Below are 25,566 nucleotides of genomic sequence, written 5' to 3' on the forward strand. Positions count from 1 at the left end.
CATGGATCCAAGGGTTTGGCTTCTCCTTCTGCCTGAGACCCTCCAAACCCTGTGTCCTCCCAGGGAAGGGTTTGAGTGACCCAGCCCAGCTCCCTCCCTGCCACACCAGCCATCACCAGAACAACCAGAACCCCCCCAAAAGTGCTGCTTCCCCACGCCCAAGAAGGGAGGAGAGACCTTGTGCATCTCATTAAATACAGGTAGAAATTTATTAAGGATGGGGGAAACCCACAGCTTTTTAAAAAAGTATCAAAAAAGAGACAAATGAGGTGAAGTGTCTGTCTTTGGCTGGAGCAGCAACTGGAGGGACAGAGTGGGGCTGGAAACTGGCCCAGGGTGGAGGGAGGGATGCAGGGATGGATGCAGATGCTCCTGGGCTCACTCAGTGGTTGTGGAGTGGGAACCAGGCTCTCAGCCCTTGAATATTCATCCCGGGACATCCTAGCTGGGGCATCCCCCACTTAAAAGCACTGAGGCCTCCAGCACCAAAGCAACACATCTCAGGGGAGAGACAGCCTGGCACCAGCCTGGGTCCAAACCAGCCCAGAGGGGTCACCTGGACCCCAGGAAGGACCTGCCTTCGTGCCACGGCTGGTGCTGAGGAGGAGGAGGAGATGCTGGGGAGAGCAGCCAGGACTGGGCAGCCTCGGGCAGGGACAGGGGAGGTGACAGCCCCATCCTGCACTTCCACACCTGAGCAGCACCACTGGAGCAAGCAAGGAAGGGCTGCCTGGGTCCCCATGCTTTGCAAAAGGGAAAGGGGAACCAGCAGGGACTCAAGGCAGAAGGTGACAGCATCCTGAGAGGGCTGTGGGCTCCACAAGCAGCCACAGGAGCCCCCCAGGGGGATTTTCTCCATGTCTGCCTCCCACCATGGCACTATAAATACAGTCCCTGCCACTCCTCCCCTTCCAAAAGGAGAATTTCACTGAAATAAGGGAAGGAAAAGCCCCCTGCCCCAAGTCCTGCCTCTCCATCCAGTGAGGAGCCAGGCGGGAAGGCACAAGCCTCCTTGGGGACCTCAGGGGGAACAGGACTGAAAAATATCTTTAAAGCTCAGCCCTGAACATCTTGGAGCCATGACAGAGACTCCAGAGAGCCCAAAGGGGGGAACCCTGGGCCTAAAGAGCTGTGGATAAAAAAAGTGCCCCTGCAAAAAGGGGGTTGTGTTCACAGTATGAGCTGCAGCACTGCAGGGCACCGAGGTGGGACGGGGCCCCAGGCAGGCAGGGACACAGGCTGGAGACTTCAGCAACTTCACCCCAGGACTGGCAGTGCAGCCTGGCCACGGATACACCAAAATCCAGCCTCCCTCAGCCCTTTCCCCACACAGGCAGCAGCCAGAGTCCGTCCCCAGGCCAGTTACGGCTTTCCAGCATCAGGAGGGGATCAAGGCAGGGCTGGCTCAGCCCTACATCCCCAGCACTGAGCAAGGGGTACCCCAAACCCTCCCTCCCTGAGGATGGAGCCACCATGCCCAGAGTCTGCCCCATCCTGGAGCAGCCACCACCATGTCCCACAGGCTGGGCAGCACCCGCCCCACGGGAACACGGCAGGGTCAGTGCAGGACCTGCTCCAGCTCGTACTTCTCGCAGAACTTGCTGGTGAAGGGCAGGCAGGTGAGGTACTCCACCCAGCGCCAGTTGATGGGGTACACGTAGAGCCACACCACCAGCGAGGCAAAGAGCCCCAGGAAGACCAGCAGGGACACGATGATCATGGCGCGCTTGCGCAGCTTGTCCACCGTGCCGAAGGTGATGTAGGGCAGGAAGGCGAAGGACAGCAGGAGCCCGCTCAGGAAACCAAACAGGTGGGCAATGTTGTCGATCCAGGGCAAGAGGCCGCAGATGAAGAGGAAGAGGACGATGCCGAAGAGGTTGAGGAAGGCTTTCCAGGGTTTCTCCAGCACCTGCCAGCTTTGGAAGAGCTCCACGAAGAGGCAGGCCAGCAAGCCGAACTGGGAGCCGGCAGGGCCCACCTGCAGGGAAATGAGGGCTGGGCTCTGTGTCACCCCAGACACACCCCGTGTCCCCTCTCTGTGTCACCCCAGACACACCCCGTGTCCCCCGTGTCCCCTCTCTGTGTCACCCCAGACACACCCCGTGTCCCCCAGGGATCACCTCCACCCCTAGCAAAGAACATTTGGCTCCAGTGTGCCTGTGCAGGATCCTGCGTGGGGCTCAGGGGTGGGAGCCTCTCACAGACATGTTTTATGAAAAATCCTTTCCTTAGGATCTTTGCTCCTGAGAAGCTGACCAAAGGACGCCCCTCTCCCTCCTGAGAGGCCTCAGGAACAAAGTGTAAACAATGGTTATCTGCTGCTGTGGAATGCAACAGGTGCATCTGGGATTGGTCTCATGTTGTTGTTTGTAATTAATGGCCAATCACAGTCAGCTGGCTCGGGCTCTCTGTCTGAGTCACAAACCTTTGTTATCATTCTTTCCTTTTCTATTCTTAGCCAGCCTTCTGATGCAATCCTTTCTTCTATCCTTTTAGTATAGTTTTAATATAATATATATCATAAAATAATAAATCAAGCCTTCTGAAACATGGAGCCAGATCATCATCTCTTCCCTCAACCTGAGACCCCTGTGAACACGGTCACAGGAGCCCTGGCACAGGAGGATGAGGAGGGGAGCAGGGTGCTGCTGTTTTGGCAGAGCTGACACTTTCTGTGACTCAGCATCACCCCCTGGCAGACCCCAGCCCCATTGTGGCACACCTGTGGGGGGATTAGGGCCCTTGGCATGATCTCATTTAAAGGCTGACGGGGTTTGGCTGGCAGCAGATTAGCCATCTGCCTGCCCAGGGACCCCGCACGCTCACGGACACGTGGTGACATGTGACACACGTGGCATGTGCCAACACCACACGTGGGGCAGGGACACCCCCTCCTCCTCTCCCTGCAGCAAACCCTGCCGGGGGGTGACAATCTGTGCTCCAGCCCCTTCCCCAAACCTGTGCCCAGGATGGGGATGGAGAGGGGCGTCCTTTGGTCCCTGGGAGCGCACAAGACTTGGGACAGACCCCCAGACCCTCACCTCTGCCCTGTAGGGTAGGAAGATGGCACTGGCCAGGTTGCCCGTGATGCCACTGAGGATGAAGATGATGGAGATGCGGTGCCAGCCCGCCAGCTTCTCCAGGTCCCGCAGCACTGTCATCTGGAACGTCACCGACACCAGGCAGTGGATGATGCTGGGGGGAGAGGCCCTGGGTTAGAGACCCTGCCCAGCATCCCACCCAGTGCCCCAGGGCACGACACAGCTCACAGAACACCCCTGTCACAGACATCTTTTATGGAAAATCCTTTCCTTAGGATTTTTCCTCCTGAGAAGCTGAGAGGCCTCAGGAACAAAATATAAACAATGGTTATCTGCTGCTGTGAAATGCAACAGGTGCATCTGTGATTGGCCCATGTTGGATGTTTCTAATTAATGGCCAGTCACAGCCCAGCTGGCTTGGAGAGAGAGTCTGAGACAGCTGCCTTTGTTATCATTTTTTCCTTCCTATTCTATTCTTAGCTTAGCTAGGCTTCTGATGAAACCTTTTCTTCTATTCTTTTAGTTTAGTTTTAATGTAATATATATCATAATATAATAAATCAAGCCTTCTGAGACATGGAGTCAGATCTCTGTCTCTTCCCTCATTCGAAAACCCCTGTGAACACGGTCACACACCCCCACTGAAGGCACTGTCACAGTCTGGGAGTGCCCTTCCCTCCTCTCTCCCAGCCCATCCCAATGGGCACTCCAGTGCCCAGTTCCCCCATCCCTGGGGATTTGGGGGCTGTGGCTCACCCGGCGTGCAGGAACAGGGACAGCCACAGGCGGTAGAACTGGTCAGGGACCTCCGGGTTCAGGAAGGGCAGGAGCCCACAGACCTCGTCCAGGCAGTGCACCTGCAAAGGCAGCAGGGTGGTCCCCAGAGCCACAGGGAGCAGGGGATGGGTTACAGGGATGCCAATGATGTCATGTGGCAGCTGTGAGGGGATTCTGGATGGTGTGGGGCACCCACATTGCCCTGGTGCTGGTAAAGGCGCCTCCTGCCCCACGCCAGCAAGGTGGGTGTCGCAGACAACTTTTATGGAAAATCCTTTCCTTAGGATTTTTCCTCCTGAGAAGCTGAGAGGCCTCAGGAACAAAATATAAACAATGGTTATCTGCTGCTGTGGAATGCAACAGGTGCATCTGGGATTGGCTCATGTTGGTTTGTTTGTAATTAACAGCCAATCACAGTCAGCTGGCTCGGACTCTCTGTCCAAGACGAAGCCTTTGTTATCATTCTTTGCTATTCTATTCTCAGCCAGCCTTCTGACGAAATCCTTTTCTCCTATTCTTTTAGTACAGTTTTAATGTAATATATATCATAAAATAATAAAGCAAGCCTTCTGAAACATGGAGTCAGATCCTTGTCTCTTCCCTGACCCAAGAACCCCTGTGATCACCGTCACAGGTGGGCACAGCAGCAGGAGCTTGGCCAACAGCTGGGCAAGGCCTTGCACTTTGCACCATTCCTGCTCACACCCATCCCAACCATGTCCCATTCCTGGTAGGACACTCTGAAGCCCTTTGACATCAGCATTGTACCCCAGACGCCCTGCCAGCATCCCCCCATGTACCCCACACGCCCTGCCAGCATCCCCCCAAGTACCCCACGCCCCCTGCCATGCCTCCCTGGCCCCTCACCTGCGAGCAGAGCGTTGCCTCCTCGTGGAAGTAGCCGTGCATGAAGTCGCAGTACTCCCGCGTGGTGATCTCACAGCTGCCAGGGGCAGGAGGGGCTCATGGGGACAGGGCACACTCAGGGCACCCCTGAGCATCGCCCTCTGCCCCCAGCCTGCTGCCACTGTGCTTCCCACCCCCCAAGGCTCTGTAATCCCCCCCTCAGGCACAGCTCTGGACACTGATGGACAGCACAAGGCAGGAGTGCAGGGGGGGAGCCAGGCCAGGTGCCCCCTTTGCCCACCTGCCCTTGGTGCCGATGCAGCAGGGCCTGCCCTTGATCTCGCAGTCCAGGTGGGCCAAGCCCGTGTGGTTGGTTTTGGTCTCGTAGGTGCAGATCTAGGAGCAGGAGGGAAAGGAGCCCTGGTCAGAGCCCGGCCCCAGGCTGTCCCTGCAGAGCCCTGCTGGGCTCATTGGCACTGCCACCACGGAACCAGCAGCTGATGGTGGCACCGGGCTCTTACCGGCCACTTGGTGATGTCGTCTGGCCACACATGGGGTGGGTTGGACGCAGGCTCCTCACACGTCCTGGCAGCAGCAGGGGGGTGAGTCGGGTGGGTGCCCCCAACACATCCCCCCTGCAGACCCTCATGCACAGTCAGCTCTGGGACCTGCCTGGATCCTGCCCACCCATGGGTGCCCCACAACACCCCACAGCAGCTCCTTCTGCAGGTGAACCCCACAGAACTCAGGGCTGTTGCACAACCATGCCCATGGATGCTCCCATCCCAGCACAACACAACAGCATCACCTGCTGCTCCCTATGTAAAAGATAGGCCCTGCCTCAGTTTCCCCACTGATTCCCTCTTCTTTATCACTCTCCTAGTGTGCAAAAACCTCCCATCCCCTCAGACAACAGGAATCAAGGTACCCCAGCTGGAAAGGCAGCCCCTTCTGCCGTGTCCCACACACAGCCAGGTGACAGGGCCACCTCCACCCAGCTGCTACATCTACCTGGGGTCCTGGTGACACACAGCCCCCGAGGTCCTCTTCTCTCCCGAGCCCATGGCTGGTGCATTGCTGCCTGGCCACTTGATGAACGTTGCCAGTGTCTCCTGCAGGGAACGTGGAGACACTGAGGATGCAGCAGGGAATGCATGGCTCTGATATGTAGTCTCCTCGAGCCAGGTCTCATAAGCTCTTGGAGATCTATATCACACCCAAGATAGCTCAGCTACCTTAGAAGGCATAAAATCAGCAGGATGGCTTCTGTAGCAGTGTTGGAAAAAGAAAAATTTTAATAAAAGGCAAAATAACAAAACTTTTAACAGAGAAAAAATGAGCCCAGTGCAAGAGGTTCTTGCTCCTGGTAAAACACCTCACAAAAGCCATTAGTTTCTTTGTTCCCTTCTTTTTCTAGTAAATTGCTTAGGCAGGACTTTTTGCCTCCTGTCCAATTGGCTATCCTTAAGTTTGAGGTGGAGCCCCCCAGGTCTTATGAGGTGTCTCTTTACCTAATCGAGGACAGAAACTTCTGGGCTTTTTTCCTTTTTAAAAAGACAAAGGCCAGTTTGGTCACTCCATCAACAGGAGGCACATTCCTACAGGGCTCTGACCGCACCTGCATCCTGCCCAGGGGCAGAGCGGGGCTGAGATGGTTTCCCCTGGGATCTCCAGCCCTTCCCGGGGCAGGGGCACGCACCGAGCAGTCCTGGGGCAGGGTCTGGATGCAGCCGGAGTTGTCGTTCTGCACGCAGCAGCCGGAGCCCCGCTCGCGCTCCCGCTCGCGCTGGATCAGCCGCTCCACCTGCCGGTCCTTGCGGATGCACGGCGAGAACTTGGCGCCCAGGTGGATCAGGTCGATCTGGCAGGGAGATGCCAGTAAAAAAGGGGATTTGTCTGTGCACCCTGCTTCGCTCCAGCTGTCCCCAGGGAGAGTTTGGCAGGAGCAGGGGGGCTCCACAGGGAATAGACAAAGGTGTGTGTCATCCCAGTGGAGGGAAGGCAGGACTCTCGTGTGATGCCACATGTCCCAGTGGGATGGGAGCATGGGACAGCAGGCTAGAGTGAGGAAGTCAAGCTGTGCCCCCCTGAGAAGAGGAGCACTGCAGAGATCCACCTCAGATCAGGGCAGGGGAAGCAGAGGGCAGAGCCTGAGACCAGGGGCCAAGGCTCTGGCAGGGTCCTCACCGAGCTGGGCCCAATCCAGAAGTTTTCCTGCTGGATGTACTTGACACTCTCGTAGACACCCTTGTTCCTCAGCACCTGCCAAGAGAGGCCAGGGTCAGCTCCCACTGAAGGGACATGTGCTGAGGGGAGGGGGCACCCCTGTCTCCCTCCACTCAAAAGGGGCTGAGCAGCCCCTCCATCCGAGGGGAAGGGCTGTGGGTCCCACCAGCAAGGCAGGAGAGGGAACAGCTCTGCTCCCACCACATATTCTGCTGCAACATGGTGCTGCTCACCCCCTTGCCCCGGCCATACCACAGAGCCTCTCAAATGCTGGCTCCCAGTGTCCCACGGTGTCAGGCTCCCACAAGATATTCCCAGCCCTTGCAGGGAGCATGACACCCATGGGACCCTGGTGGTTACAGTCCCCCCTGAAGGATGGCTCTCAAACTTACTAACTCTGTTGTCACGTGCTGGGCGAAGCCGATGGGGGCGATGCCGTAGGTGCCGATGACCAGCAGGGTGATGAGAATGTGCACAAAGGTGATCCAGTACGTGAAATACGGCCTGGAGGGGACAGGACCCAAAGCTGGAGCTGGTCAAAGATCTCTGGGCAAAGGGACACTGCAGTCCCCAAGCACTGAGGGGGACACACATCCGAGTGGGGGGCTCCTGCCGTCGGTGCCCCTCACCGGTGGCTGTCGGTGATCTCCAGCTGGGACTGCACGATGCTGCTCAGGCTGCGCCGGTACGTCCTGTTCAGCCACTTGCCCACCACGCCCAGCCCGTAGTAGCGTTTCTTGCGGTCGAAGGCGAAGTGCTTCACCTTGGAGGCGATGCGCCTGCCCCGCCGCGGAGCCGCGCCCGGCACCGAGGCCAGCCGGGCACCCTCCCGCCTGGCCAGAGAGGAGAAACCCATCACACCTCCCAAAGGAACAGCTGAGAAACACCCCACGGCCAGAGCTATGCCCTGAGCTGGGGCTCTGAGCACCTCCTGGCTCCCAGGATCGTCATGGAAGTGCCCGGTGCTCATGGCTGGGGACACTGTCCTGCCTCCAGCAGGGCACCTGGGCAGCCTTGGGGGCAAGGCCTGCTGAGGGTTGGGACTCACGGCGTGGGCTGCTCCACCTCAGGGGACACCCTGGCTTCCTCTGCCACCTGGTGCATGCGTAGGTACGTGGCTGACAGAGGAGGCGACTCAAAGACGTCATCGGGCATGGAGTACGTCTCATCGTGCATGTCCATCTGGAAAGGGGAGGGATTGTGTCCTTGGATACGGGTGATGGGTCAGAAACTGACTGAGCCCACACGCCCTGAATGAGCATACCCCTGGCCAGGGGGAGTGGGTGATCCCCCATGACACCCCACTAATGACACATCACAGGGTGTGAAATGTGCCCAGATGGCAACAAGGGCCATCACCAGGGCTGGGGCACAGCAGCCACCGATGCCTCTGTCACTGCTGGGTGGAGTGCCAGCGCAGGGATCCTCGTGAGAGCCCTCCTCCACACCGAGCCCCCTGTGCAGGGCCCCAGCTCCAGCAGCCAGCATGGAAATGTGCTTGCCTTACTGAAGAAGGACGAGTCCAGGGTATCAGCAGCATCCACCATGTCCTCATCCATGAAGCTGGGGTACAGGAAGCTCCTCTTGCTCCTCTGCTTGGGAGCCAGTGGCTCCAGGACAGAGCGCCCCTTTGGCAGCACAAGCAATTGAAGGTGAGCAACCAGAAGCCCTCAGTTTTTGCAGCGCTGAGGGTTTCTCAGATCTTCCCTCTCCAACGCCAAGTGGCAAAGATTAAATCCCAATCAGCCACCATACCCCCTTGTGTGGGGAGGAAAAGGCAGAAGATGCTGCCTTTAGCCCCTCAGAATCCACACTGGACCATGGCCATGTTAGTCAGCATGACAAGTGACCTCTGAATTCATCTGGTCTCATACCCACAAACCCATCCCCAAGATTTGCCCTGGGCTCCTCAGAACCAAGAAAATTGCTGGAGAGGTTTCATTGCTCCTAACCAACAGAACCCAAAAGTTGTTTCTTTCTCAGATTGTCCAATTTCCACTAAAACTTCTACTTTTAAGTAGCGCTCAGGTTTAAAAAACCAATCTCCCCCCTCAAACCCACCTTGGAGAGAGAACAGTCTCCATGCACAGCAAACAGACAACAAAGACGATGGGTTTGAAGGACAGAACTGAAACCCAGCTTAGGAAGGTGATTTCCCTCTGAAGGACAGAACTGAAACCCAGCTTGGGAAGGTGATCCCCCTCACACTCCCCAAACTCACACGCAGGAGGGCTGCGGCCGCCTTGAAGCTCATGTGGGCCACAGACTCCCTCTTCCTGCGCGGCAGGCGCCCGTAGCCCGAGCGGATGCTGTTGAAGGACGCCAAGGACACCACGCCGGGGGTGAGCGGGGGCAGCACGTGGTGGGGCGTGTGGGGACGGTCGGTGTCGTCGGGGTGGCGGAAGGGACGGCCCCTGGCCAGCGGGTCCACGATCTGCAGGAGGGAAGAGCTGTCAGCGCCGGGAGAGCAAGGCTGGCAGTGGGACCCCTCGCCCCGAGCTCTACCTTGGGCATCTTGGCGGGCTTGGGCGACTCGGTGGCTTGGAAGGAGGGCACCTCCTGGCTGGGCAGCTCCATGTCACGATAGGCGGCCTTCAGCTTGCCGTACCTCATGCTGCAGTGCTGCAGGCTCTTGCGCTGCCACTGCTGCCGCTTGCCCTCCCAGTCACTGCTGACACCGAACCACTGCGCCGTGCCCCTGCACACGGGGTGGGCACAGCTGTCACACAGCGGGTCCCTCACACCATGAACCACCATTCCACCCAGCCATCCCCTCCGCAGGGTGGGCACACCATGCACCACCATTGCACCCAGCCATCCCCTCTGCAGGGTGGGCACACCATGAACCACCATTGCACCCAGCCATCCCCTCCGCAGGGTGGGCACACCATGAACCACCATTGCACCCAGCCATCCCCTCTGCAGGGTGGGCACAGCTGTCACTCAGCTGGCCCCACACCACCCATCACCATTGCACCCAGCCATCCCCTCTGCAGGGTGGGCACAGCTGTCACACATCTGGCCCCCACACCATGCACCACCATTGCACCCAGCCATCCCCTCTGCAGGGTGGGCACACCATGAACCACCATTGCACCCAGCCATCCCCTCTGCAGGGTGGGCACACCATGAACCACCATTGCACCCAGCCATCCCCTCCGCAGGGTGGGCACACCATGAACCACCATTGCACCCAGCCATCCCCTCTGCAGGGTGGGCACAGCTGTCACTCAGCTGGCCCCACACCACCCATCACCATTGCACCCAGCCATCCCCTCTGCAGGGTGGGCACAGCTGTCACACATCTGGCCCCCACACCATGCACCACCATTGCACCCAGCCATCCCCTCTGCAGGGTGGGCACACCATGAACCACCATTGCACCCAGCCATCCCCTCTGCAGGGTGGGCACAGCTGTCACACATCTGGCCCCCACACCATGCACCACCATTGCACCCAGCCATCCCCTCTGCAGGGTGGGCACACCATGAACCACCATTGCACCCAGCCATCCCCTCCACAGGGTGGGCACAGCTGTCACTCAGCTGGCCCCACACCACCCATCACCATTGCACCCAGCCATCCCCTCTGCAGGGTGGGCACACCATGCACCACCATCCCACCCAGCCATCCCCTCTGCAGGGTGGGCACAGCTGTCACACAGCTGGTCCCTCATACCATGAACCACCACTGCACCCAGCCATCCCCTCCGCAGGGTGGGCACACCGTGTACCACCATTCCACCCAGCCATCCCTTCTGCAAGGTGGGCACAGCTGTCACACAGCCGGTCCCTCCCACCATGTACCACCATTCCACCCAGCCATCCCCTCCGGGCTTGGAGTGTCTCAGCCCAGGCTGCAGCAGGGCAGTTTTGACCTGGCTATGGGTCAAAGGTGAGAGGAATAATAGATTTGTCTTTACAAACCAGCTGTGGGTCTGCTGGTGGATAAAACTAGCATTGGGAGATAAAAGAAACCATGGGTAGGATTCCACTGATTGATGAATGGAAAAAGATATTTGCTTTTACAAATAACCTTTAGGTTTGCTGATAAATAAAATGAGACACTGAGAGATGAAAGAAACAATGGGGAAGAAAAACCCCTAAATTCTGTAAGAATTAAAAATTAAAAGGGAGGGTTATGCATTAGAGGGGAATCTTGGGTATCGGGTGTTTTGGAAAGGCTGAACCTCTCAAGTACCTCAGAAATGGGGAAAGGGAGAAGGGAAATGCAGCCGGGAAATTGGGATAAAAAGGAGGCTGCATCCTCCAAAAATTTGAAAGATCCCAGGGGAATGCCCCATGGCCTCTCCCTTTATTCAAATAAAGCCAGAAAGAACTCCTCTGCCTCCTTTTTGGCCATAAACCTCTGGTGTTTGTGGATTCATTTTCTTAACAAAGGGATGTGGCGGAAAGTGTTTCTTGCGCTCCCTACTGAGACAAAACCCTCCAGCCCCACCCCAAATGCTCTGGCGGCACCCGCAGTGTCCCCCGTGAGTGATCCAGCCCCGCTGGAGCCCAGCCCGCCCTCACTTGCGGATGCTCTGCGACAGGGATGTCTGCCGGCGGAAGCCGGGCCGGCGCTCCAGGCGCGGCTCCTGCAGGCTCTTGCTCTTGCGGTACACGGGCACCTTGTGGGGCTGCAAGGCAGAGCAGGGGGGGCATCAGGGACACGGTGGCACCTGGCAGCCCCCCAGGCCCGGCGTGGCACGGGCACAGCTCCAGCACTCACCTCCTTGCGGGCGCCATCCTCCTCGGCCTCGCGGGGCGGGATGACGATGGACAGGTTCGGGGGCTTCTTGCTCTGCAGGCGGCTGCTGCTGCTGCTGGAGCGGCTGCCCCCGTTCTTGTCCCCGGCTGACATCTCCGGCTGGGGCTGGCTGGCAGGCTGGCAGAGCGCAGGGGGTCAGCACAGGGGGACAGGGATTCCCCCAGGAGCTTGTGTGTGAGGAAAGGCTCAGTGAGAGACGGGGCCTCATCAGCGGGACGTCACCACACTGAGCGCCCTGAGTACTGTGCTGGTGAGACCTGGCCACCACGAACCCATCGTGGACCCAAAACCCACATCCCAGCCCTGAGTTTGGGTGGGTAGCAAGGCTTGCATTAACCACTCACTGCCAGTCCCCCAGGGATCACCAACACCTGCTGGGAGTAGGGCAGGGATGACAACAGTGACCAGGTCAGAGCATCCCCATCATCCCAGCACATCCCAGTGGGACACCCAGGCTTCACACCCCGCCTGGATGAGCCTGACCATGTGCCTTGGAAACATGGGGGATCCCAGCAAGCCCTGCCAGGCCCGTGGCACACAGCTGCAGCACAGGGAACACCAGCACTCCCAGTTTGGCAAGGGAGCCAAGGGGACGCAGCAGGGGATGTGTGCAAGGAGCTCCTCTTGCCTGGGCAGGGGGGGAAGGAAGGGGATGCACAAGGCCTGAAAACACCTGATCCACTTCCCCACATGCACCACAGCTCCCACGTGGACCTGTCACGTGTTGGGGTGCCCCTTGAAGGGGAGAGGCAGGACATTCCCCTCTGGCACGTGCATGCACACACCAGGCTGGGACACTGAATCCTCCCTGGCACCATGTGCCAAGATGTGGTTAATTCCTCAAGAAATCCCCTCCCAAGGGTCCCTGCAGCCAGCTCTACCAGGCAGGGCTTGCTTTGCAGGGAAAGCAATTCCATCAAAGTGCAAGAGAACAAGTCCCAGATCCTATTAGGGACTATGAGGGCAATCAAATGGGAGGCACAGCCCTCTCTGACCTCTTCTGCTCGCCCATGTGCCAGTGCCCAGGGACTCACACAGGTCTCACAAGCATCTCTTGTCCCCCAGAACAGCCATGGCCATGGGAATGGTGTCACTTGCCACATTTGCACAGTGCCACTGGCTGCAAAATGCCAGCTTGATCTACAGGCCTGGCTCCTCTCCCTGCCCAAGATCCCAATGACCAGACTCCTCCAGCTCTGCTCCCCTGAGGCAACATCACTTGAGCAAGCAGATGAGTGACTGAGATCCCACCAACCCCTTCTGCAACAGGATCTATTGGCAGCCCATTCCCACAGCAAGAGCCAAGGACAGGGACACTTTAGCAGCTCCCTTGGCATTTGGAGTCCTGAACACAAGCCTCCCCTTAGCCCACGCCACAAGCAAAGTCTGGCTTAAGCAGCATGGGCTGCCCAAGGGATCAGCTTCATGGGGATGCAGGAGTCCAGAACCAGCCCCTCAAGGAGGGGACAGCCTGGAGTGGGCAGCACTGGCAGGAATTGCTGCCCTCCACCAGCTCCTGGGCCAGGTGATAATCTGCTCCTGCATTAAAATGGGTGCTGGGCTCCCTCTCCAGCACCAAAGCTGGGAGCAATCAACTCCCACATTTCTCCTGGGGGTTCAGCCAGTGCTGCTCCCCACGAGTCTCCTCACCTCATAAGAGTGACAGGGATCCTGTGCAGCGATGGCAAACACAGCAGCCTTCCTCTGCCTCTGTCCCTCACGCGTGGGAGCCCAGGACACGGCTGAATTCCTCCTGCGGGGAGAGGCTGGGATGAAAAACCTCTCATGGGCTGTTGGGATTTATAAAGTGAGAGAGTTTTGAGAAAATGGTTAAAAAAGATAGCTGCAATGGGCAAGCAGGCAAGGGCTGCAGGACCATCCAGGCAGAGGGAGAGCTGAGCTCAGTGCTGCCCAGACCCTGGGGATAGGGCTGCAGCTGGCTGCACACCAGGGACAGGGATCAGCCACTGGCACAGGGCGGCAGGAGGAGGAGAAGCCCCCATTTACAGCAATGCTCCATGGCAGGGAATGACATGGGGAAGGCAGGGAGTTTTGGAGTTTTCCTCTGCTGCTGCTTTCCTGGCTCTTGGGAAGCAAGACACCCAGGAAGGGCAGGCAGGGACTGTGAGTGCCTCACTGGGTATTTCATAGCTGCTAAACTGGGAGAGTGCCAGCCCCAGCAAGTAAAATTTCCATCCCATTGGTGAGCTCGAGGCTCTGTTTGTTTTCCTCCCAGGGCAGCCAGCAGTGAGCCTGAGATGGCAGCTGCTCTGGAGAGCTGGGAATGGGAACACGCTGGGCTCAGAGCAACCCCTGGGGCACCCTCATCCTCCTCCAGCTCTGGGGAATGGCTCTGAGTGGTTAGAAGAACAGAAATTGGAGCCAAATTCTTACACTCCCATCCCAAAATCCCGTCCTCAGTCGCTCCCATTGTAGGAGCGTTGAGGGGGAGGATGGTGGGGATGGATGGAGATGAGAGATCTCTGCAGCCAGGACTGGAACTTGGGGTTCATTGCAAAGGGCCTGGGTGCAGGGCCCTGCTGGGAGCTGCCAAACACAGCTCAGAGCAGGCTGAGAGAAGAGAGGGGGAGAGAGGGTGAGAGGGTGAGAGAGTAAAAGCATAAGAGAGTAGAAGGGGTAAGAGAGTGAAGTTCCCGTTGCAATACAATAAATCTTCTTCTGTACTGAATATTCTGATTCTCACTAACCAATCTAGTACAAGATACAAATCCTATAGCATTTACATACAGCCTATAAGAATCATTACATCACCATACTGTGTTACATTTTAAACCCTAAAAACTCCTCTTTGGGCCCCTTCTGCCAAGCTGTAGGGTCTGCTCTGACCCTTGGGCCTGTCTGCAAGCAGAGGGTGTTGTTCCATCAAAAGGGGATCACCTTCAGCTGGCCACACCATTGTTTTCCAGTTGTTCAGTAACTGAGGGATCTCAAAGCTTGCTTTCATTTCAATCTCACTCTCAGTTTCCATATTCTCCAAATCTTTTGCCAGGCAACCATATTGATAAGGCTTTCCTGTTCCATCTTCCCCAACACCCATCACACCCCGGACAGCCCCAGATCTCTGTGCTTCCCAGCAAAGCAGGTTTGCAGCATGTCTAAAATCCCGGCCTGGCTTCCCCCCAGCTCCCCAGGCAGAGGGTGGAGGGCTGGGCTGGCCTCTCCCGAGGTGACTCAGGCCAGGGGAGCTGGCACAGCCTGCCTGGCACCTGCTGTCCCGTCACGGTCACGCGGCCGCAGCGCCGGTCACGGCTCTGTGCCCTGGCACTCCTGGCATTGAGAGGGAGGGGCAGGAGGGCAGCGGCCCCCGAGGGCTCAAGGCTGCTTTGCCACACAGCAGCCACCCCCTGAGCACAGATCCTGAGCCACAAGAGCCTTATCCGGTGCCAGGCAGAGAAATCCCCAGTGCACGGTGCTGGGAAGGAGTTTTCCAGCTCACCACGTGCCTGGTGCTGGTGCCCAAGGCCTCTGGAGCTGGCATGCTCAGTGTGGGAATGGGCCAGGCAGTGCCTCCATCCACAGACAGCCTGCCCCAGGCTTGGCCCTCCAGATCCCCTGGGGTCCCCAAGCTTGGCCCTCCAGGTCCCCTGGGGTCCCAGGTCCCCAAACTTGGCTCTCCAGATCCCCTGGGGTCCCACATCCCCAAGCTTGTCCCTCCAGATCCCCTGAGGTCCCAGGTCCCCAGGCTTGTCCCTCCACATCCCCCAGGGTCCCAGGTCCCCAAACTTGTCCCTCCAGATCCCCTGGGGTCCCAGGTCCCCAAGCCTGGCCCTCCAGATCCCCTGGGGTCCCACATCCCCAAACTTGTCCCTCCAGGTCCCCAGGGGTGCCAGGTCCCTGTCACCCCCCAGCCCCATGGTGGGCTCTGCCATCAGGAGCGCGGCTCCCTGCCCGGCAGCCCTGGCATCAGCCACCCCATCACAGGGCACAGCTCAGCTGTGGGTGCCCGGGGAGCCTCAGCCCAGCCCTTGGACACTCAGGGTGCACGTGGTGGCTTTGTCCTGGGACAGAAAAAGGAAGTGAGAGGTGACGTGTGGAGCTGGCACAGGGGATGGCTGAGCACGGCCCTGCTCTGGGGACAGGGCAGGTCACAGCATGTCCTGAGCTTGGTAGGAGCTGTGCTTTGGGCTGGAAGGCTCCTGGGGCAGCACATTGTCACTTTAGGCTGGAAAAAATCTCCATGCACTGGGGCTGCTGCCATTGTTGGAGTGATAAATGGGCAAGGGCATGGAGGGAGGAACACCAGGTGTGGTTGGTGAGAAGAGATCCCTCACTGTGACCATCTCCCCTCCCAAAGCTCTTGACCACTCAAAGTCACCAAAACGTGACATCCAGCAGTGAGGGACACAGCCTGTGTGAGGGTCCCACCCCTTCCCAAGAGGGCAGATGTGCTGGCGTCACTGGGGATGAGCCTTCAGCCAAAAAAGGCACAAGGAAGGTGACCAGGGCTGGCTCCCAGCCTCAGGGTGAATCACAACAAGCACTGACCAGAGGAAGCACAGCAAGGAAGAAAGTGATGGGAAAAATTGTGTGGTTCATACAAAGGGTCAGGCAGGACATGCTGGGATGATCCAAGCAACACAAAAGGAGCATCAGCAAGGCCAGGTGAGCAGAGCTGGGACAGCCAAGCACAGCCAAGGCACAAGACAGCAGAGAAAACCCTGCAGAGCAGCCCTGGCTGGAGTTCTGTTGCCATTAATAAAGCACTCCCTTCCCAAAGAGACAATTATACATGCTTGGGCACACAAAGACATTTACTCATATGTGTTCTCCCAGATACAAAAAGAGAGAGAGACTGAAATCTGTATGCATGCAAATATCAAGGAAAAGATAATAAAAAGCCAGAAGGTCCTCACAGTCAGAATTCATGTATGTATGAAAAAGTATGCTAAGTTGTTCTTATACATCACATTTGTAAGGTTTCATCTTCTTCAGACTACTGATATTCTGGTTAATAACACCCTAAATTTCCAGATCTTTCCAAGTGTGCAATATGGATGCTTGGAGAAGGACCAGGATGTCTCTCCCTGACTCTGCTGGCACTGAGGGAAGGGACATTGCTGCAATAACACTGTCTGCATCTGCTGCAGCTCACCTGGAGGACAAAGCAGCTGTGAGCCACCCGAGGGTGTGGGGCAGGGACCCCATCATCACCCTGAGCATGAGGAGCCCCAGCTCTTCCTCTGCACAGGGCAGGGAGGAAGGGGCCAGCAGTGCCACAGAGCCCCAAACACCCCCCCAGCCTCTGCTGGCACCCAAGAGCCCATCAGGCAGAGCTGCTGCTGCCCATAAATGATTCATGAGCATCCTCTCTCAAGGCTGGAGCCACGTTAAAAGGTGCTCCCAGTTATTAAGAGCTCCAGATAGGAAACTCAATTTGTGCAGCTGCTCTGAGCATCGAGCTCCTGTGGGCTCACACCCCAGCAGAGACCCAGCACCTTTCAAAAAGCTTTTTGCCATTTTGCAGTCTCAAGTTTCAGGGCTGGAGAAAAGGAGCCAAAGCACAAACAGCTTTTGAAATAAAACCATATTATTATTGGAGAAAAAAAGAAAAACACTCTATTTTTTCCCCACGTGTCCCCATCCTGTCATAAGGGAACTGGATGGCAAAACTGTGAGATTTTCAGGGTTTTGCTCTGAGTCTTGAGAGAGGCCCCCTGTGTTCAGAGGGGGTGGTTGGCTGCCCTCTCCCTTATCACTGAGCCACACAGTCAGCATGGACACCCACAGGGGCTGAAATGCATCCCTCCCTGCTGGCTGGGGCAGGGAGATGGGTATGGATGAGTGCTGAGAGCCCCAGGGCGTGCAGGCAGCCAGCACCACCTCACCCACACCACCACTAGAACATCCTCTCCCATTCTCCTCTGCCTGGAAGGACACTGGGCAATGGCAGCAGGTTTGCTGGGCTGGGAGCAGGGCACGCCCCAGGAGGAAGGAAAGCAGCTGGGGAGACAGAGCATGGTGGGGCTGCTGATAAGGAAAGCCCTGCATGGGGACACGGGGACACAGGGACACAGGGACACGGCAGCCTGGGCTGGGCTTCCCTGCTGCAAGGCCTGGAGAGCCAGGAATGTGGCCCTGGGCTCCCTGCTAGGGAGGGTGACACCATCCCCATGCATGGAGAGGGAAGGGTTTGCCTGCAATGCCTGGGACTGGGTGGAAAAGCCACGTGGAGGATTTCCCACAGCCCATTTCCCATTCTCATTAATGTTTTTACCAGGACAAAAACCCCCAGCCAGCCCAGCAGACAAAGGCTTCACAGAATCACAGAATTTCTAGGTTGGAAGAGACCTTTAAGATCATCGAGTCCAGCCCATGTTCTAACACCTCAACTAGATCATGGCACCAAGTGCCACATCCAGTCTTCCCTTAAACACATCGAGGGATGGTGACTCCACCACCTCCCTGGGTAGATGATTCCAGTATTTGACCACTCTTTCTGTGAAAAACTTCCTCCTTAATTCTAGCCTGTATCTCCCTTGGCGCAGCTTGAGACTGTGTCCTCTTGTTCTGTCTGTTGTTGTTTCCCTCATCAATCTCGCACTAACAACTTTTCTGAACTCTAACACCAAACCAGAATGTTTGGAGAAGGAAATATCTCCTTCAGGCCAATAAAATACAACCAGTTTTCCCAGGGACAATGATAAAAATGGACACTGGGAGAACCTCTCTGGGACATGCAGCAGACAGGGACTGTATGAACAAAAAGGCCTTTCTGGATTCCTAAAATAACATAATTTTGCCCACAGGGATCACTAGGAATGAAAAGTTTCATTAAATGGAGAACAGTGACACACCTTGGCACAGGTGACAAAAATCAGGCCTTTCCTGAAGACATCCAAAGCCAGGATTGTTTCTGTGTGCCCGTACACAACCTGCTGGGCTGGGGTCCCTCTGTGCCACCCAGCCCTTGTGTCCCCACGCCCCCTCCCAGCACAACAGCCCCAAGCAGGCAGCACAAACCATTCCCTGCCTCCTGCAGAGGTGCTGGGAGCTGCTGGAGTGGCTGTGGCTGCACAAGGGGACCCCCAGCCCACCGGGCCCTTCCTCAGCTGGAGCTCAAGCCAAGTGAGGAAGACACACGTGGAGATTTTGGGTCACCCCAGAGGCTTTGGGGACAGCAAAAGGCCAAAGTCTCCCCCAGCAGCTCCACTGGTGAACGTGCAGAGGGGTCACAAACACACAAGGAAAGCTCTTTTCCATTTCCCCCCAGCCTACCAGGATCGATTTAACTTGGTTTTACCTAAGAACTGATTAATTACTCAAATCTACTCCAATTCCTTATTAGCTGGGCTTAAACACAGAGAGCACAGACATGATGGTGCAAGTGTTTCAGCCCTGGCTGCACCTTCTGGAAGGGCTCCCAGGCTGGTGTTTACCCAAGGGAAGGGGACAGCCTGCCTGCAGCCACGTGCCTGCCATCCCCACGCTGCAGGTCATGCTGAGCTCACTCCCACTTCCCTCCTGGAAGCAAAATTCCTTGTATGAAAGGTCAGTGGGGCTGGAGGGGACACTCCTCCCTCTGGTTCTCTGCTGAGCGCTCATTCCCCCAGCAGCTCTCAGTGCCAGGGTTGCCTTGCAGGCTTCCCCAGTGCCTGCTGCCTGTTCCAGAGCACACCAAGGCACCCAGAGCAGCTCAGGCCTGGCACAAATGCCCCACATTTACAGAGGGTTCCCTGCCCTGGGCTCTGGCCATCCCCACGCTGTGTGGGAGGAGGTGCTGAGCCCTGTGCAGGAATTTGGCTCAGCCCAGGGATGAGATGAGTCCTGGGCTGGAGCCCCCCCTTGGCTGCAGCTCCCTATCTCTGGGAACAGACTCCTTATCTCAACACAGCCATTCCAAGGCTTTTACAAAGTGCTGCTCGCCCTGACAGGCCCTGTGCAAAGGGGGAGCCCTGGGTGGACACCAGCAGCCTCCTCCTTTCCCATTCCAGGGCCAGCAAAAGGGAAAAGGACCTTGTGGTGTCCCTTTGGGCTGTCATGGTGCCACCTCTGCTGGCAGGGGGCTGTCCCCAAACACCCCATTCAGTGTCAGTGCTCCTGGCCCTGGGACAGCTGGGGGAAGCTGCTCCTCCCTCCTCCCAGCCAGCAGCAGCCGAGCGTGGGTGGGCCACTCCTCAGCTTCCTTCCTTTCCCTCCTGATTGCAGGAGAGCTGCAGCACCCAGACCTGCATCCTGCAGGGAAAGCCTGGCTGGGAACAGCTCAATCCCACCCAGCACAGGGAATTCCTGCAGGGAAAGCCTGGCTGGGAACAGCTCAATCCACCCAGCACAGGGAATTCCTGCAGGGAAAGCCTGGCTGGGAACAGCTCAATCCACCCAGCACAGGGAATTCCTGCAGGGAAAGCCTGGCTGGGAACAGCTCAATCCACCCAGCACAGGGAATTCCTGCCCAGGTGTAGGAGCATTGTGGGGTGGGACTGTGGGGATAGATGGAGATGAGAGATCTCTGCAGCCAGGTCTGGAATTTGGGGTTTATTGCAAAGGGCCTGGGTGCAGGGCCCTGCTGGGAGCTACCAGCCACAGCTCAGGGCAGGAATGAGAGAAGAGAGGGGGAGAGAGTAAAAGGGTAAGAGAGTGAAGTTCCCGTTGCAATACAATAAATCTTCTTCTGTACTGAATATTCTGATTCTCACTAACCAATCTAGTACAATATACAAATCCTACAGCATTTACATACAGCCTATAAAAATCATTACATTACCATACTGGGTTACATTTTAAACCCTAAAAACTCCTCTTTGGGCCCCTTCTGCCAAGCTGTGGGGTCTGCTCTGACCCTTGGGCCTGTCTGCAAGCAGAGGGTGTTGTTCCATCAAAAGGGGATCACCTTCAGCTGGCCACACCATTGTTTTCCAGTTGTTCAGTAACTGAGGTATCTCAAAGCTTGCTTTCATTTCAATCTCACTTATAGTTTCCATATTCTCCAAATCTTTTGCCAGGCAACCATATTTATAAGGCTTTCCTGTTTCATCTCCCCCAACACACAGGGAATCCCTCACTCACTGAAACCTGTGCACTGTGATGCTCTTCCCACCACAGCCTCTCCATGGATCTGTGCCAGCCAGGCACTTTGCAGCCTCTCAGCTGCCCAGAGCTGGAGATGGGGGTCTCCTCAGCCTTCTCCATGCTCCTCCTGCCTGCTGTCCTACCCCTGGGATGCTGCTCCACACAGCTCACAGGGGCTGGAGATGCTGCTTTTGAAGGAGCCACCTCTGTGTCCTCCCCAGGAGAGCCTGGGCTGGGTTAAGTCACCGTGTACAAGAGGTGACTGGCTATGGGATCACCCTTGGAAAAGCTGTGTGACAGCAGCACAGCCCTGCTCATTCCATGGGGGAGCTGAGGCTGGGCAGGACACACCAACACCGAGCCCTGGGCATCCCCCTGGCTGCCCGTGGGCACAGAGTGCAGCCCTTGGGCTCACAGGTGGCAGCCAGGACGTCACTCCCAGCCCTGCCTGGCATTCCCAGGAATTCCCCCACAGGAATAACTCCATCAGGCCCCCAGCACAAGCTGCAGCATGACACATGGGGAGTGAAGGAGGTGTGGGAGGAGGCACTGGCACACTGGGCAGCTTGGGGGGCACCAGCCACACCTCTTCTGCCCCAGGAGGGTCTGACAGACCAGAGGAATGTCACTTTTAAGCAATGAATCAATAAAACACAAAGCAACAGAGGCTGTTGAAGGATGCCTGGGAGCTGCAGCAGCTGGGAAAGATGCCTGGAGATGGGAGGGATGGTCCTGTGGGATGGGGGCGACCACACACCACCCATCTGAATGGCTCCTCACAGGGCTGGGCATTCAGCACAGAGCCCATCTGCCCTCCACACTGGTGGGCTCCTTCCTCCCACCCAATGTCAGCAGCTTGAGAAAAGGCCAGGGAGCATCCCTGGGCACTGTCCTGCTCCCTCCTGCCCCACATCCCCACTGCAGCATCAAAGGGGTTGGTTTACACCTCGCTCCCCCTGCCCCGAGGCACAGCCACAGCATCAGCCCTGCTCTTGTGCTGCACAAACTGTCCCCGAGGTGACAAGCTGTGGTTTCCCTGGACACCTCTGTGCTTTGTGGCTTTTCACAAGTGGGGAAACTGAGGCACTGCACTACAGAAAGGCTCCCTGCCTGCTCACCCTGCAGGGAGCTGGCTCCTTCTCCATCCAAGCCCACACAGCTCTCCTAGTTTTAAGTTCCTGGAGGACAAGGGTGGAGGAGGAAGCCCTCACATGCAAACCCCATAAATATTTGCTGCCCTGCCCTCCCAGAGCTATTATTTGGGGGTTTCCTTGGTTCTTTTCTCAGCTAACATGACCAGTGCCCTGCAGTGCTTGACCTTGGAGTGTGAGTCCCCAAGGATGAGGGGACACAGGGCCCTGTGTGGTGGGCAAGCAGAGGCCAGGCTTAGCCTGGGGTCCTCCCTGGGTCCATTCTCCACCCTAAATGCCTCATTAAGAGAGCAACCACCAAACAACTGCTTTTTTGTTGGGTTTTTTTAAGTCAGAGGGATCAAGTACCAGCGCCAAGGGTTTCCTGCATACCCACCACCAGCACACACAGAGCTCTCCAGGCCGATTTGGAGGCCAGGAAATGACCACAACTCAAAGCACTGCACACTCCCAAATGACCAAACTCCTGGATGCCTGTAATTAACAGGGACTGTGCCCACCCCCGCTGGGAGCTGGCTGTGTTATCAGACATCTCAGGCAGGCAGGACAGCAGAAACCGAAAGTCATTAGGCAAAAAGCTCCTCCAGAGGGGGAGAGTTCATGATCCCAGCACCTGTGGGCTCATAGAGGTCTAAGTAATTAATTTTCAGCTTTCATTAATTGACTCCTTCAGTGCTGAGCGCCTGTCAGCACCAAGCCTGCACTCGCTCCTCCGGGTCAGGTCCCTGCAGGACTCCCAATGCCCACGGGAAGTGTGGAAATGCCTCACGAGCCCCACGTTGGTCTGGGCAGCTCTGCCACCTCCCCACCAGCTGGTTCTCCATCACCTGTCTCCTACTTTCCTTGGCAATGAGCTCTGTTCTGATTGCTGGCTTGTCCCAGGGCCTGTTTTCAGCTCGGGAACAACCTAAGGGAGGGAATAAGGATGTATTTGGGGGATCCTAAGGGAAGGAATAAGGATGTATTTGGGGGATCCTAAGGGAAGGAATAAGGATGTAGTTGGGGGATCCTAAGGGAAGGAATAAGGATGTAGTTGGGGGATCCTAAGGGAAGGAATAAGGATGTACTTGGGGGGATCCTAAGGGAAGGCATAAGGATGTAGTTGGGGGATCCTAAGGGAAGGAATAGGGCTGTATTTGGGGGATCCTAAGGGAAGGCATAAGGATGTATTTGGAGGATCCTAAGGGAAGGAATAGGGCTGTATTTGGGGGATCCTAAGGGAAGGAATAAGGATGTAGTTGGGGGATCCTAAGGGAAGGAATAAGGATGTATTTGGGGGATCCTAAGGGAAGGAATAAGGATGTATTGGGGGGATCCTAAGGGAAGGAATAAGGATGTATTTGGGGGAATAAGGATGTATTGGGGGGATCCCTCAGCTTCACTGTAAGAGCTAAACAGGAGCAGCATCCAAGAACAAAACATAGAACAAGAGGACAGCTGCTCTTTCATCCCAGCCCACATTGCCCAGGTCCCCCAGTGCATCCCGGTGAGTGCATTCCCCCCGAGGCCACCCAGCAGCGCCCTCCCCACCGCATTCACGCCCCCCTGCTCCGCATCCCCAGCTCGGAGCTGCTCTCCCGGCATCCCCAGGCATCCTTTGTTCCTCCCCCCGCTCCGCTCCGGCAGCGCCGCTCTCACACCCAGCGCTCGCACACGGCAGAGACAACCCCGGGCTCGGCCCCGTCTCGCAGAATTTACATCAGGGCTCTGTTGTGGTGTCAAACCCCACTCTGTGGTTTGCCCTTTCTCACTCCGGGGCTTGCAGCACCTCCAGGTGTCCCAGCGCAGCTGCAGCGGTGCCAGAGAACAGCCACGAAGGGAAGTGGTGGATGGGCACCTGCTCTATAGCTGATCACCCCATGGACTGCGAAGGAGCTGGGAAGGGCAGAGCCCGGGGAGCCACATGTGAAGCCAGAGCTGACCAGGGTAGCACAGGCAGAGGCAGCTCTGGTTTCTCCCAGGCTCAGCTGCAGCTGAGCCCTCCAGCTGCTCATTTTGGAGGTGGGACGATTCCAAACTGGTTATTTCCCACTGGGGAAAAAGGCAGGAGCCAAAGGATGCACAACGGAGTGAGCTGAGTGGGGGCATTTCCTCGCTCACAGCCCTGGCACTGGGGTGGGGAGCTCTCCCCAGTTCCCCAGCTGGGCTGGAGGCTGTGTGCCCAGGGCAGCAGCAGCAGCAGCACGGTGAGTTCACCCTGGAAATCCCCGGGAGCAGCCATCCAGGGGCTGGGAACGTGCAAGAGGAGAATGTCCTGGCTCCTCGTGGCACGGATGACGCCACGCTGGGGAAGAAGGCGGACACTTCCTCTTGCCACAGGGACCCGGCGGTGACAACGCAGCCTCTCGGGTCCCCTTCCCCCTGCAGGACGGGCCCGGGGGCTGAGAGAGAACTGCAGGGTCTCAGATCGCCGTGGGCACCACGGCCTGGAAGGATGGTCTCTGCCCAGTCCTGCTGGCCTGGCAGCAAGGCAGGGCAGGATGGGGTAGAGCTCAGCCTCACCCCTCTATCCCAAACCTGCGTGCGTATTTTAGGATCAACAGCAAAAATCTGACCAAAATACCCACGCACAGCATCCCTCTGCTCCCGGCGGGATGTACACACCGACGGAGCATGACCCGAGCCCTGCTCTGTAAGGATTTTGTTCGCCTGCGAAGCGCTGGTGGCAGCACTCGCCACTCCAGGCAGCACGTGGGAGCGTCCCAGAGCCCGCAACCAAACCCCAGAGCAGCGACAACAACAAAGCCCGGGCGGCCGGGGGGACAGGAGGATGCCCGGGCTCCGGACCGGCCCCTCCGCCGCCCACCTGCCCGAGGGGCGCTGCCAGCCCCGCTCACCTGGGCGGGGGGAAAAGCAGCAAACACAAACAAAAAGCACCCGCCCGCCTGGTTATCGGCGCCAGAAAGTAGGTTAGAGCTTGCCTGCCTGCCTCGGCAGCGGGCAGGGTTTTCTCTCCGGCCGGGCCACCCCGCCGGGACACGCACCCACTTCCCCCTGTGATGGAGAGGAGGAGGAGGAGGAGGAAGAGCGCGGCCCCGCCACCCGTCCGGATGCCCGCGCTGGAGGCGCCGTGCAGGGCGCGGGGCACGGCCCCGGGCAGGGGGATGCGCGCAGAGCCCCCCGCCCCGCGAAGCGAGCGGGGTGGGACGGGACAGACCCCGGGCAGCCCCGCGGGGCCGGGCCGGGCCGGGCCGGGCCGGGCCGGGCGGGAGGCGCGGGGCGGAGGAGGAAGCTGGCGGGACGCGGCGCTCACAAAGCAGCAACAAACCGGGCGGTCACGGAGCGGAGCGGCGCGGAGGCACCGGGACCCCGGGCCGCTCTGCTCCCCTGCTGGCCCCGCTCACCTCGCTCCCGTCCTGCCCCCGGTGCCACTCCCGGTGCCGGTGCCGGTCCCGCGGCAGCGCCGCCGCCTCCACCTGGGCCGGGCGGGGCTGGGGGCGGGCCCGGGGCGGGGCTCGGCGGGGGCGGGGCCCGGGGCGGGGTCTCTGCCTGGGGTCTCCGCCCGCGCCCCGGCCGGGGCTCCCCCGGTCCCGCCGGGCCCCGGCACCATCTACGGGAATCCCCCATGGGAATGAGTCCGTGCTGGGAGCTGGGAGCCGGCACCGCCAGGACTGGGCGCTATCGGAACCAGCCACCGTGAGAACTGGGCACTATTAGGACTAGGCACTATTAGAACGGGCCGCTGTTTGGACTGGTAGTAATGAGCATTAAGAACGGTCGCTATTAGG

At 57.9% G+C, this 25,566-nt stretch overlaps 1 protein-coding gene across 1 annotated transcript; it reads right to left on the reverse strand.

The window, feature by feature from the left end:
* Window positions 1–187: 187 nt before the first annotated feature.
* Window positions 188–25,251, reverse strand: RHBDF2 (rhomboid 5 homolog 2). The gene is given in 19 exon segments (XM_063175674.1): window positions 188–1,978; window positions 3,042–3,195; window positions 3,798–3,898; window positions 4,686–4,761; window positions 4,966–5,060; window positions 5,186–5,249; window positions 5,676–5,776; window positions 6,364–6,525; window positions 6,852–6,926; window positions 7,283–7,394; window positions 7,520–7,723; window positions 7,939–8,072; window positions 8,393–8,518; window positions 9,112–9,324; window positions 9,396–9,588; window positions 11,423–11,555; window positions 11,558–11,777; window positions 13,311–13,413; window positions 25,183–25,251. Coding segments are annotated over 17 exon segments (2,559 nt in total). The 5' UTR covers window positions 11,754–11,777; window positions 13,311–13,413; window positions 25,183–25,251; the 3' UTR covers window positions 188–1,558.
* Window positions 25,252–25,566: the final 315 nt, after the last annotated feature.

This window comes from Melospiza melodia, chromosome 24 (genome assembly GCF_035770615.1).
Source record: "Melospiza melodia melodia isolate bMelMel2 chromosome 24, bMelMel2.pri, whole genome shotgun sequence".
Classification (NCBI taxonomy): Eukaryota; Metazoa; Chordata; class Aves; order Passeriformes; family Passerellidae; genus Melospiza; species Melospiza melodia.